The sequence below is a fragment of the Fusarium solani genome (genome assembly GCF_023522795.1).
Source record: "Fusarium solani strain SB1 chromosome Unknown bctg00000011, whole genome shotgun sequence".
In the NCBI taxonomy this organism is placed as follows: Eukaryota; Fungi; Ascomycota; class Sordariomycetes; order Hypocreales; family Nectriaceae; genus Fusarium; species Fusarium solani.
The window spans coordinates 482,230-494,648 of record NW_027072149.1 but is presented as its reverse complement, the minus strand read 5'-3'; the positions used below and the strand labels follow the sequence as shown (position 1 = coordinate 494,648).

General features: G+C 51.0%; 5 protein-coding genes across 5 annotated transcripts; 3 read left to right on the top strand and 2 right to left on the bottom strand.

Moving 5' to 3' along the window:
- MRS44_015198 (uncharacterized protein) lies at nt 1-1,566 on the top strand (the record flags this gene model as incomplete). Its single annotated transcript, XM_065619103.1, has 3 exons — nt 1-252; nt 299-695; nt 746-1,566. The coding sequence occupies 3 exons, from the start codon at nt 1-3 to the stop codon at nt 1,564-1,566; spliced, it is 1,470 nt and encodes a 489-aa protein (XP_065475175.1).
- Nucleotides 1,567-1,739: 173 nt separating this feature from the next.
- MRS44_015197 (uncharacterized protein) lies at nt 1,740-3,537 on the bottom strand (the record flags this gene model as incomplete). The annotated part of the gene is made up of 5 exons (XM_046271600.2): nt 1,740-2,327; nt 2,378-2,772; nt 2,822-2,938; nt 2,994-3,291; nt 3,349-3,537. The coding sequence occupies 5 exons, from the start codon at nt 3,535-3,537 to the stop codon at nt 1,740-1,742; spliced, it is 1,587 nt and encodes a 528-aa protein (XP_046126137.2).
- A 1,036-nt stretch (nt 3,538-4,573) lies between these two features.
- MRS44_015196 (uncharacterized protein) lies at nt 4,574-5,934 on the bottom strand (the record flags this gene model as incomplete). Its single annotated transcript, XM_046284343.2, has 5 exons — nt 4,574-4,896; nt 4,952-5,019; nt 5,072-5,451; nt 5,597-5,701; nt 5,755-5,934. The coding sequence occupies 5 exons, from the start codon at nt 5,932-5,934 to the stop codon at nt 4,574-4,576; spliced, it is 1,056 nt and encodes a 351-aa protein (XP_046126136.1).
- A 1,478-nt stretch (nt 5,935-7,412) lies between these two features.
- MRS44_015195 (uncharacterized protein) lies at nt 7,413-8,509 on the top strand (the record flags this gene model as incomplete). Its single annotated transcript, XM_065619102.1, has 4 exons — nt 7,413-7,467; nt 7,545-7,725; nt 7,782-8,121; nt 8,213-8,509. The coding sequence occupies 4 exons, from the start codon at nt 7,413-7,415 to the stop codon at nt 8,507-8,509; spliced, it is 873 nt and encodes a 290-aa protein (XP_065475174.1).
- A 1,937-nt stretch (nt 8,510-10,446) lies between these two features.
- MRS44_015194 (uncharacterized protein) lies at nt 10,447-11,738 on the top strand (the record flags this gene model as incomplete). The annotated part of the gene is made up of 4 exons (XM_046272340.2): nt 10,447-10,631; nt 10,681-10,897; nt 10,948-11,090; nt 11,141-11,738. 4 exons carry the CDS (start codon nt 10,447-10,449, stop codon nt 11,736-11,738), a joined length of 1,143 nt encoding a protein of 380 aa, XP_046126134.2.
- Nucleotides 11,739-12,419: the final 681 nt, after the last annotated feature.

Sequence of the window (12,419 nt, the reverse complement as noted above, 5' to 3'; positions counted from 1 at the left end):
ATGTTTCTCTTATGGCTAACGATCTGGATCCGAGCAACTAGCACCGCCAGTTTGTATGCCTATAGCACCGCTAAAGGCGTCCAAGTCGGCGCCCAGGACCCAAAGACGGGGGAACTCCACTACAGCAACTGCAATAGCGAGAAAACTCCCATCTTTCCTATCGACAAGCTCAACGTTCTCAAAGTCGGGTTGAAGTCGCGAAAGATCACAGCGTTGGCAGCAGCAGGATGGTGGGACGGACAAAAAGTTACTGTCAGTTGCTTCTTGGACTTGTATCTTACCCTGACTGACATGAAAGGCATCCATTTTCTACCAAACCGACGAGTCCGTCATCGTCAACGCGTACTGTGAATATAGCATGACGACCGGGAAGCTCACCTACATCGACAACTGGGCCATATCAGAAACTGCCGAAGTAAAGTCGGTCAACAACGAGACTGGGCTCTCCGTGCAACTGCTAGGAGGCGAGGAAGGATATCGCCTCTTCTATCACAACAAGGACGGAGACGTCATGATGCTCCGGCACATGCCGAAAACGACGACATGGGTGGATGATGGGGCAATCTCACAGGATCAGTTGGCCGGAATGGCTTTGGCATCTGCTCATTATGGCAAGAATATTTCAGTGGCATTTCCACAAGGGCAGAGCAACATCGAGGTCTCTCGGTTTTCAAATGCGGATGAATGGCATCTTTGTACGTCTTCTGGTTAGGGATCCATATTACGGATGGCTAACAAGAAGCAGCGGCGTTTCCCCAACCCTTAGAGGGACTCTATGGATCTTCTATTGTGCCTACGAATGAGACGGCTCCGTCAGCCATTCAAATCGACGAAGAAGTCGAACCAGAGTTCAGCTTACCTTCCTGGAGCCCCGAGATAAGGTCCCTTGGCATGTCTATCGACAGTTCTCGTTCTCGAAGCATCTTCTATATCGGGGCCGACAAGAAGTTGTATCAGGTCATTGAAAAGAATGATGAATGGGACTTGGCTCCCAACCAGACCGACAAAACCTGGCCTCAAGCTGATGACTCGAGTGCCGACCTAGCAGTCGCCAATGACCAGGGCAACGGCGAGACTTGGATATACTACTGGGCCAACGACACTATTGTCCAAGTGCACAGGAAAAACTCCAAGGACTGGGGACCGACCAAGACGCTGCCAGTGAATGCGACCAACTCAGCGAACCAGAACTCCGATGACAACAAAGGATCACAAGAGAGCACTGACTCCTCGGGTTCCAAAGGCCTGAGCACTGGAGTCAAGGCAGGCATCGGAGTTAGTGTCTCGATGGGTGTCATCCTCATCGCTGGCTTGATCTGGTTCCTGATGAAACGACGTGCTACAAAGAAGGGACAGGACACGGAAGAAGATGGGGATCCGGCGCCTGATCAGTCTCCAGGCTCCCCAGAAGCGGACGAAGCGGCTACGCTCAAGCCAGTCTACAGCCCGTCACTCGATGACACGCCAAAGGCTGACCCAGTCGAGATGGAGAGTCCAAGAATGATGGCAGAACTGGAACATCCGCCGGTCATCTATGAGCTGCCTGAAAACGATGGCAAGCAATGAAAGAAAGAATTAAAAGGAGGTATCAGATGCTGTAGTTCAATGTCTAAGGTCAAAATCTGTGAGTAGTGAGGCGAGAGCAGGCAAAGATTGCAATAGTTGATAGTTCTAGTGCCTCTTTCTTCAAATATGCTTCTACCTATTCCTCCCATCATCTTCCAGAACCGTGAAGAATTTTATATCCGACAGACTCGCACATGCAATCCATCCTTGGGCTTCAACGTCAAACTTGGATTCCTGACTTCGATCTCCTTGTCCACCATCTCAAGTTGAAACTCCTTGATCATTGCCACCAACAGAACCTTGATCTCAAGTAGAGCCAAGGCCTTTCCAGGGCACATTCGCGGACCGTTTAAAAATACTTCAATGGAAAACGGGCTCGAGGCATCGCCGGTCAAGGTATCCCATCTCTCAGGGACAAAGGCTTCGGCGTCGTCACCCCAGATGTTGGGATTCAGCTGGACCATGGCAGGAACTGTCTGGATCATTGTTCCCTTGGGAATCTCGACGCCGGCTATGACCATGTCTTCGCCGGCTTCCCAAGGAGCCATCAGTGTCGGGGAATACACCCGAAGTGCCTCCCGGATCACGTTGTTGAGGTAGGGTAGATCGTCAATAGCCTTGGCCGCAGAATTGGTCACTTCGATTCCCGATAGCTCTTCTCGGAGACGGTTCTGAACATCTTGGTGTGTTGCGAGAGCGTATGTTATCCAGGTTAGAGCACTAGCAGTTGTTTCGTGACCAGCGGCGATGACTTGCATGGTCTACGTGGGTGTTAGCACATGTATAATTATGAGGAACAGGAAATACTGACAATGTCGATCAACTCCTGCTTTGAAAGCCTTTTATCCTCGCCAAAACTGGCCTCGATCATTCGGGTCAAAAGATCGTCGGAAAGCGCAATATTAGACTGGCCACCTCTCGCCGCCAAGACTTCATCAGTCCGCTGCTCGATCAGCTCCGTCATCATGGTCTTGAGGGCCGCCTTGGCACGGACAAAGTCGAGGTTTGCCTTGACGGGAAGCCATCGCAGCGGAATAAAGGGATTAATGAAGCTTATCAGTTGGCCGGCTACAGGCTGTGTGAGGATGTTGCTATAGCATTGCTCGAAGGTGAGAGGCGATGAAGGAGACCTGAAGCTGTGGAGCTCTTTTCCGAGCAACGAGACTCCGATGATGTTGAGAGATGCTCTAGTGAAGAATGTTTCAACTAATACAGGGTCAGGCGTGATCTTTGGGGGATGCAAAATGGAACTCACTCTCTATTCCCCCTTGGCCATGCTCTTTGATCGTATCTGCAATCTCTCTATTCAGCGCGTTGGATTCGTTGACAAACACTGGCATCAGCCTCCGTACACTCGGCCGAGAAAGAGGCCCTACAGATAGATGCATGGTCAGCAAGGTATCCTTCAAGGTGGAGGGCTTTCATACCCGCAACAATACGCCTCAAACGCTTATGCTCATCGCCCACACTAAAAAGAAGTCCAACACCAAGAAATTCTCCCACAAGAGTGTGAAAGAATGCAGGCTTCACGAAAGAATAGGCATTCGTCTGTAACACCTCGCGACAAGCTTCAAGGTTGTTTACCAGGAGCATCTCCGAATTCAGCCAGGACAGGCATCGTATGAAAGGTGCCTCGGGCCAGCGACGCATCCACTGGAGAAAGAGGTCATTTGGGCCTGGGGTACGGAGGAGACGGAGTGCTTGGCCGACTAGGAACTGATTGTTCTTTGCGAAATATCTTAGTTAGAGACTGCTTCATAAAAATCTGTCTGGTGGCATTACCTGAGGTCCTGGAAGATGGCGCAATCTGGAAAAGCGAGGGCGAATGGCAGCCTTGATGATCTTCTGAAAGATACCTCCCACCAAAACAACGATAACAGTCCACCCCAGTGCCTTTGGGAGATGGTGAGCATTAAACATGTTTCCTACGGAACCGCCCAAAGGCGGCGACATGAGAGAAGAGAATCCCATCTCTTCTATCCTCCGTCAGGCGAATTTCGCAGGTGGAGAGCCAATTTTGAACATCACTAGATTAATCCAGGTAGCAAACAGACTTGCTGGCGCTGACAAATGATTTACTCAACAGTGGTCCGCTTGAGGTACCACGGTCGGCCGCCAGACGGATCTTCGGCTTCACAAGCGCTGACATGCATGCCTGGCCTGTGCTAGAAGGCAGCTTGGTGTTTAGGCAGAAGGAAGTGATAGTGACTTAACAGCGGTTTCCAATCGATTGGCGTGTGGTAACTGCTTGTCTCTTCCTAGACTTCAGAACTAGTTATGTGTTGGAGTAGTAGTTTGTACACTTAGATAATGATATGTAACTCAGTAATTATGTAGAATGATGATGCTTTGTGAACTGTATGATGGGAGTGAACAGATTCATGGGCTGTGCTAGTTAGTGTGTTAACTCCTCGCGATGTCACTCTGTAATGCTGTTTTATGCAGTTGTTCGTGACATTTATGCCGACACCCGGAGGAAACACTCCGGCTTGATGAAGGGATATGTGAAGCACGTGACTCAGGACCCTAATAAGAGATAAGAGAAGTTGCTTTTGTGGGGTCTCCGGATCTAATTCCGCCCAGGTGGCACGGTTCCGCATGCCGTAACTCGATGGCTGTAGGGGTAAGATTCGCAGCTGGGGAGTCAAACCATAGTTGGATCAAGTCATGGCAGGAAACAGATTATTTTCTCTAAGAGGAGAGAGAAAGAACACGTGGCATTATATAGGCGCTTAAATTATAGACCGTTATTATTTTATTGCTAAATGTGCCTTTTCAGTGATTTTCCCTTTTCCTTGTTTTTCGCTGTGTTTTACATACCCTAGACCTTGGTGAGAGATAACTCGGCCGTATCAACTATGACTAGCAGAGCTCTCTCGAGAATTTTAGACATATTGAAATAGTCCAATGTGGCCCCTTTTGGCCTGTGATATCCATTCCCCAATGATAGACTCAAATCCATCCAAAACGCCAGAGTGGACATGGCTTGTTCCCTTGAACCCCCCCATCACATCTCCCGGTATCCTTGTGATGTCGTCTGCTTCACCATCTTCGTCACCCTGATCATTCTCTTCGTACTGTCGTCGTCCCTCGCAGTCTCGGGGTCATCGCCTGCGACGACGGTAATCTGGATATCGGTATCGTGGATCGGGTGGTGCTTCCCCTTGACTCGACCGATCGTGACAAGATTGAGGTCGTTCGTGCCGCTCTTTCCGGTGCTTTCGTCTCTTGAGAGACCCTTGACCAGCTTTCGGAGCATGGGCATGGATCCGGCGATGATACCTAGGCCACATTCCACGACAGTCCAGAGAATGATGTTGCCCACGTTGTCTGAGAGTAGCATTAGTGACAGGGGCGTAGAATCGATTTCGAAAGAAGAGCGTACATAGAAGGTTTTTGGGTTTCGAGTAAGCGGAAGAATATGGCATTCGAATGATGGTGGCAATCGAGGCCCTTGCGAGTATTGTCAGTAAGTTCCGTGGCAGATAGGGGGAGGTTGAGCTACAAAACACCAAGACCCAAAACGAGACCAATCATCCTCTTGAGCGTCCTGCGCATCTGGATATTCCACAAGATAAAAATGGGAATAATAGCCACGGACCAATCCGTCGCAATGTTGACCGCAGACACGACATATGTTAGGGCAATGATGATGCTCTGGTCGATACACGTTCCCAGCGCAGGGTTCCACGACGCCGCGACTGGTTTGCATCGGATGAGAACTGCGAGGATGGCTATAAAGGTTGTTATGATGGACACCGCAATGAGGAGGTACAGAATGATCTTGTAGCGGCGCTGCGTCGAGATGCGGATGAGTTGGGCGCAGATGGAGGACTTGATGAAGACGGAGCCGGTGACGTAGAAAATTTGCCAGAAGACAATTGCCTGGGAGAAGTTAGCAAAACTGGTCATGAACGAGGTGTATATCGGTATTCGGAATTGGATTTGATGCTGTTATTATGTTGAAACTGGGCTCTCAGCCATTCTCTTGGCTCTGAAATGGGAGCCGCCCTTGGACATATTATCGTACCTTTGCGCCCTCCATCATGATGGGGGTGTTGAGCTTAGAGTCACGAGTCCCTATGCCAGTATAGCATCCCCATATCACGATACCGTTGTGTACCATGTTGATTGTCTGTCTGGATGTCAGTGGTTCCTAACATGCTGCTTGCCTTGGGGGAGGCCTACCGTCCCAATACACATCAGCCAATCTTCACGGCCAAAATTCCGCATCGACAGGCGTAGATAAACTCGAAGTCCAACAACGGACAGGCACAGAATCGTAAAGGCGATGGTCACGCCTAGAATCGCCGCAGCGAGTCCTCGAGGCTCAACTGCGTGCCATTCTTCCACAGCAGTCGACGACATTGTGATGACTTGGTTTGAGTTTGAATCCAAAGAGGACTGACCATACTAAAGAGGAAAAGGACGGCAGAGTGCGTCAAATGGCCGTGAAGGGTTTCAAAAGACGCAGGGAAGAGGGCAACGGTTCCCCACTGAGCCACTCCCACGGCGCAGATCTCGGTACCGACAAAGCATCGTTTCTCCTCTACACGTTCCCAGCAAGCAGGTCACTCGCATGGTTGACGCACGAAGAACCAACTCGCACAACATGCCCGATTCTGTTCATAGGCGTAACCGGGATGTCGGGGACCCGGATGTGCCGTGAACCATGCAAGGGGGAGGCAGGCGGTTGGACTAAACTGGGGAGCGTGGATACAGAGCCTGCAGAATCCAAGGCATTTGCGTAGGATGTTTATCCATGCAGGAAAAGAAGCAAAGCGAGATGCCATTGCCAAGTCCAAGCTAGTGCCTTGCCACAACAGGGGCCATGGTTGGTCTACTCGTAGGCAACTCGCCGTAGGCAACTCGCCCTTGTCAAGAACGATTCAGCAAGGAAACATCGGAAGAGTGCCCATGATTCATGAAGTCACCAGGATGCGTACGTACTAGATTGGGTTGACTCGTTGGGAGCCGCAATCAGGCTCTCCACATGAGATTTCCACATCGACAGGGGATGGGATCCTCCTTGTTCCCTAGCCTCCGAAAACGGGCGGGATCGTCCCGGCCCATCACTAACGGCGCGAGAGTCTGTAGAATAAAAATGTTGGCTGATCCCACTTTGTCCTCACTCTCGATTCCACTCCCTTTTTCATAGTATGATTTGACTTGACTAGTCCAAGCGGATGGAACCCTACATCTCGGGATCCCTCTGAATGGCTCCCAAACTCTTGGTCTGATATGCCCACGCTTGCAGGCCTGAACCATCAGGTTACCAACACTGTTACATCGACTAGGGTTGATAATTCCTTGGTCACCACCTCATCGTACGTGGTTCAACCGATAGCTCCAACAAAGTAGTATTCAGACCCAACACAGTGGATACCGCCATTGCCGGCACAAAAGCCGGAAGGATATCTTCAGACTAACTGAAACTGATCAACAAAGAACAAGGTCTCTTTCAGACTGGGCAAGTCTTGACTCTCTTCAGGGCTGAAGAGACGAGATTAGCGGTCCACCTGGAGATGCCGGGTTTCTTCCGCATGTCCGGATATACAATCACCTGATGGCAGACCGACCCCAGCTACCCAGGAACCAGGAACCAAGCTAGTGGCTCCATACCCTTGGATGGTTCGTTCCGACTTACTGTTTCTTGTTGGGCGTGCAGGTGAGGAGCCGATGCTCTCCTGGGCAGGGGCATCGGTGGTTTGTCTTCTCGTTGCTTGTTGGCTTTATGAAAGGTTGCTGACCGCCCTCTTCTCTTTTCTTCTTCTGCTCATCCTCTCTCCTCGCTGTCACTCTAGTTTAACGTCTCACTTGCATTGTACCTGTCTATACTTGCCACCATGTCTGCTTATGAAATCAAGGGAAAGTTTGCCATTGTCACTGGCGCCGGCTCTGGTACGTCGCAACCCGGCTGTTACCCTGCCGAGGGGAGCTTCCTTTCCCGATAGAAGCCGATGCTAACTACAGTCAAGGCATCTGCCTGGCCTTCACCAAGAAGCTCCTCGAGGGCGGCTGTTCCGTCGTGATGGCCGACGTCAAGCTCCGCCCCGAAGCCCAGGAGGTTCTTGACCAGTGGTCCACTGTCGAAGAGGGCAAGCCCATTGCCCATTTCCAGCAGACAGACATTAGCGACTGGGCGCAGATCTCTTCTCTGTGGAGCACGGCCCTGGAAAAGTTTGGTCGCATCGACATCCTCTGCAACGGTGCAGGCATCTACGAGCCCCCCTCCAGCACCTTCTGGAACGCCCCCGGCATCTCCCCCTGGCTGAGGACAAGGTCGACTGCAATCCTGGAGTGTACAAGACGTTTGCTGTGAACACCATGGGCCCTATTCGTCTGGCGCAGATTGCTATTGACTACTGGCTGGAGAACCGGAACATTGAGGGTAACCTGCTGTGGATGGCTAGCTTGGGAGGTTATGTCCACTCCCTGCAGACTCCTCTTTACTTTGCTAGCAAGGCTGCCATTGTCAGCTTTGTCAAGTCCCTTGCCACTCTCAAGAAGCGAGTGGGTATCAGGAACGCAGCCATTTGCCCTGGTGCCGTTTATGTAAGTCGACTCAACCATCCCTTTTCTGTCTCGGCTGGACCAAAGGCCCCTTCTCTTCTGACCTGTCATGCTAATATGGTATCTTACCTAGACTCCCATCTTCCACCCCGAGTACTGCCGTGACCGAGTCCGCCCCGATGACCTGACAATGACCCCTGAGCAATGTGCTGATGTCTTGATGACTGTCCTCACCCAACCCGAGTACGGTGATGGTAACATTGTCGAGACCATGCTCATTGGAACTCGGGACAACCCATCTGTTAATGTGCGTGAGGTGCCCCTCGAGCTTCTTTATCCCACTGTGGGACCTGTGGGACAGGACAACCATTTGTTGGAGGAGGAAGAGAAGCTAGCCGATCAGCTTGTCAAGCATGGCATGCGTAATTAAATACCTAATACATACAAGGGGATCAACCTAGATTTAGAACTAGACCTCTAATGATAAACGAGACTGGGTAATTCCGGTCTGAATTTGAGTCAGCCATGAGTTGAACAATCACGATCCTTGCGGCATGCGGTTTTAGTACTGCCAAAATGACACTTGCTCCGATGCTCGGCCCGCTCGTACACCGATAATAGAGCCTTTAACCGACGCCCAGCTCATATTAGTAAGGATGACTCTACTAGGCTCTTTCTGGAGGTTGCCAAGCGATATCCGAACCCCGGGCACCTGTCAGATTAATGCTTAGATGGAACTTTCGCTTTGTTCCTGCCCTAATATCAGCATGCTCAAGGCACTTTAGGTGCTGACGCGAGCTTGACCCAATTAAAAATAACAACTTCCAAAGATTGGTAGCGATCTATCTGCGCCTCAAGCTGTCAACGCTGTCGAGATTAGCGGCTGACACAGCCTGCCACTTAGTCTTGGAGGGACGGGCCGAGCCTGCAACCATATTGACAGAGGCGGTAACAAGTGACTTGAGAGTGGCTCAGGGTGATCAGGCTGTCTAGGAATAGTAGCTGTGCTCATGGTCTGTTCACGATGCGGCCTGAAAAACAAGATGCGGCAGCACTTTTGGTTCAGTTCAAGACATTCATTTTGGGTGCATGTTACATGGTTGCCTTTTGGCTGCATAGCGGACCACACCGAGCCAGCCTCAGACGGAAGGAAAGCAGGCTCTGGCATGCAGAAGTCGGAATCCTCCACAGCCTGGGGGCTGAGTGAGCAAGTCACTGATTTAGAAGCTAGAGGAGTTGGGGGCCAACACCAAGACTTGAGGCACATGCCGAGATGGGAGCCTACATGATTTTATGTAGTCAATAGACATGGGGACGTACATGATTCCATATTGCAAGTAGGCTTGAGAGGCGGTGTAAGTGTTATCAATCCTTTAGTGACATGCTCAGCCACCATGGTTCGGTATCGGGCATGTACTCTCTAAACTCCGTTTGAAGACCAAAGGACCAATAGACGTAGTGATGCTCCACACCATGTAGATTATCGCATGTTGTAAGTTGTTGGTTGTGTTGGTTGTGTTGGCTGTGTTGGCTGCACCTCTGTTTGAGTGTGCCAGCATAGCCATGTCTTGAGGTATCAGACCCAGCTCCGTGGACACTTGACCAACCGATTGAGTCTAGAATAAACATGACAAGTCTGATCTTGCAGGTTGATACTTAATCTGATAGAGTATTTCTCATTTTGTCGATTTTCCATCAACTTCTCGCATGCTGGAATACATGCAACTCTTGTCAATTCAGCCCAACTGCCCCTGGTCTTGGCCCCCAAAACGCGGCATTTCTGCACCTCCACAGCAGGCTCTGCCCACAGCGTCGTCTTCGCATCAGAATAAGCATTCAAGAGCGTCAATGGCGCTTACAGCAGACGCGAGACTGGCCCGTCCCCCCACAGAGGAATCGGCCGAAACAGTTCCCAACTGTCGGGAAGTGTGATGCAACACCCGTCCTGCAGGTCTTTAAGCTGTCAGCCTTACCAAAGACTGGACGATGAATGTCACCGCCGCATTCTTGCAGGAGGATTTGACGACGGGACGAATTAGGCTTGTGCCGCGGTGGTCGAGGACCCGGTGGCCCGGGCCAAATCTGCGACCCTGGCGGTTAGAAGATGCAATCCTGCGAGTTTGATCCTTTAGCTTGACACAGTCAGTCACAAGGCATTTTCAACTTTGTTGGTATGCTTAAGTGGCCCGCCCTTGGACTCACGATGTGATCCCACAGTCGCGTCTATATATGAAACCGTGTCGCCAGATGCATTGAGGTTATCGTATGGCTAAGCACACGATCAACCATTCACTCTTTCTTGACTCTTTTTATTTCCCTTGAAACCTTTGAAACGATTCTTCTCTTCATCCAACTCTCTTTTTCACGATGCGAGCAACATCCTTTGGCGCAATCTGGGCTGTCCTGGTGACGCCCATCCTCGCGAGAGGTGTTTACCTCTCCTCGCGAGATCTCAAGGCCCTGCCTCCTGTCCGAAAGGACATGGTGCAGAAGCGGGCAGACTTCTCGGAGGACATCAACTTCTCCCAGGTTGACAAGGACATCATCAATGTGTAAGTGCTCCTCTCCAATATCGTGCACCCCCAGCTAAATGTTTGCAAGCGACCTGGCGGATAACAAGCTCCAAGTCCACTGTAACAAGTGTGAGGTTGGAGGGCGAGTCGACGCAGACTTTAATGCAAACATCCTCAATCCTCCCGAGTCTGAGTTCAAGATCTCCTTTGCCGAGACAAAGGGCCACATCGACATGACCGTTGCTGTTGGCTCTGGCGCTGAACAGGTCATTCCCCTGTGGAATACCCAGGGCGTCCCCACCGATGTGAGTTTGGCAAAGGAGAGAAAATTGGGTCCATAACTGACTGTGTGTAGGAAGCTCAAGGCCTTGCACTCTTCCTCGAGTTGGTGGTTTCGCTGGACGGTGAGCTGGAGGCTACTGGCGGCTTTGAGTTCACCATCCCAGAAGGATCTTGGCTTTCGGTTGACCTGAAAGGGGACATCGTCGAAACCAGCTTGTAAGAGCCATCCTCAACCGTTCTATGCATCTCAACTAACACCTGTTCAGTGATGGCGCAACAGGCAAGTCCCTTGAGTGGGATCTCGCCAGTGGCTCCTCGACGCTCAAAGTCTCGCTCCGCCTGCGAACCGAGCTCGGTGCCGGTAGCAAACTAGTGGATCTGAGAGCCGCGGTGGGAGTCTTTATGAACCTCGTCGAGCTTGTCGTCGACTTTGAGAGGGACAACAACAACGCGGTCTGCGTCCTCGAGGCTACTGAATCGTTCAACATCAATGCTGGCGTGTATGCCGACATCAACCTTGATATCGGCCAGGCCACTCTGGGCCCTAACCCTACCGCGGTGACTACTTTGTTCACTGGCCCAACAGCGGCTCAGTGCCTGGAGTCTGCTACAGTGACTGGGGGAAATGGGGTTACCCAGTCTAGCGCTGTTGTCACGCAGACTCAGGGTGGTCCTATTGCCACCGATGACTGCGATGAGGCCGTTGAGACTGGAGTTGTCGGCCCCAGCCAGAAGCAGCCAACGGCATCGACTTTCAGCACCTTCGTCACATCGCGCCGGGTCGCAACTGTCACTGAGCATGTTGTCGTCACTGTCACGGAGATTGCTCAAGCCCATACTACTATCTGGCCCGAAGACGAATGATGAATTATGTCAAGATCTAAATTGATACCCGCTTTGTCTCTTACTCGCCTCGAATGTCGCTGTCTTCTATTTCGTCTTGGTTGGCATGATATAGATAGGTCCACTTACCAGATCGTCTCATTACGTGCCGATAAACTTCGGAATGCCTCTCGATTCTGAGCTAGTTACACGACTGGTGCATCTTTATTGTGACGTCAAAAGAGCGGTCCATTTGTACCACTCTGGCTTGGCTCAAGAGGACGCCTTTGACCTCCACAATCAGGGCGGCTAATGGTAAGGCATTTGTGGCTATGCGGGTGGAACACAGCTTATCTGCATCGACTAGTTGATGCAAGGACCCGGATTCTAGCAGATCCACAAGGAGGTCAATGAGGGTCTCGAGGGAGGCAGAAACATTAGATGAACTCTCTTCTAGTTATGAATTGACGATTTGTGATGCTTCATTGCTGCTTATCAGATCCCGTTTGATAACTTTGAACCAAGGACAAACCAACAACTCAATGACGACTTGCGAGATCCACCGACTCCCGTCAGCTTCTCGCCGAGAACCGACTTCAGCTTCTGCTTCGTGCCACCTAGCCACATGCCGCTAACGGTCGAGACCCATCGATGTGCAACTGAGACATTCTAAAAGCCACCAATGACTCTCTGTATGCGAGACAATGGGCCTTTCCCCTCTTC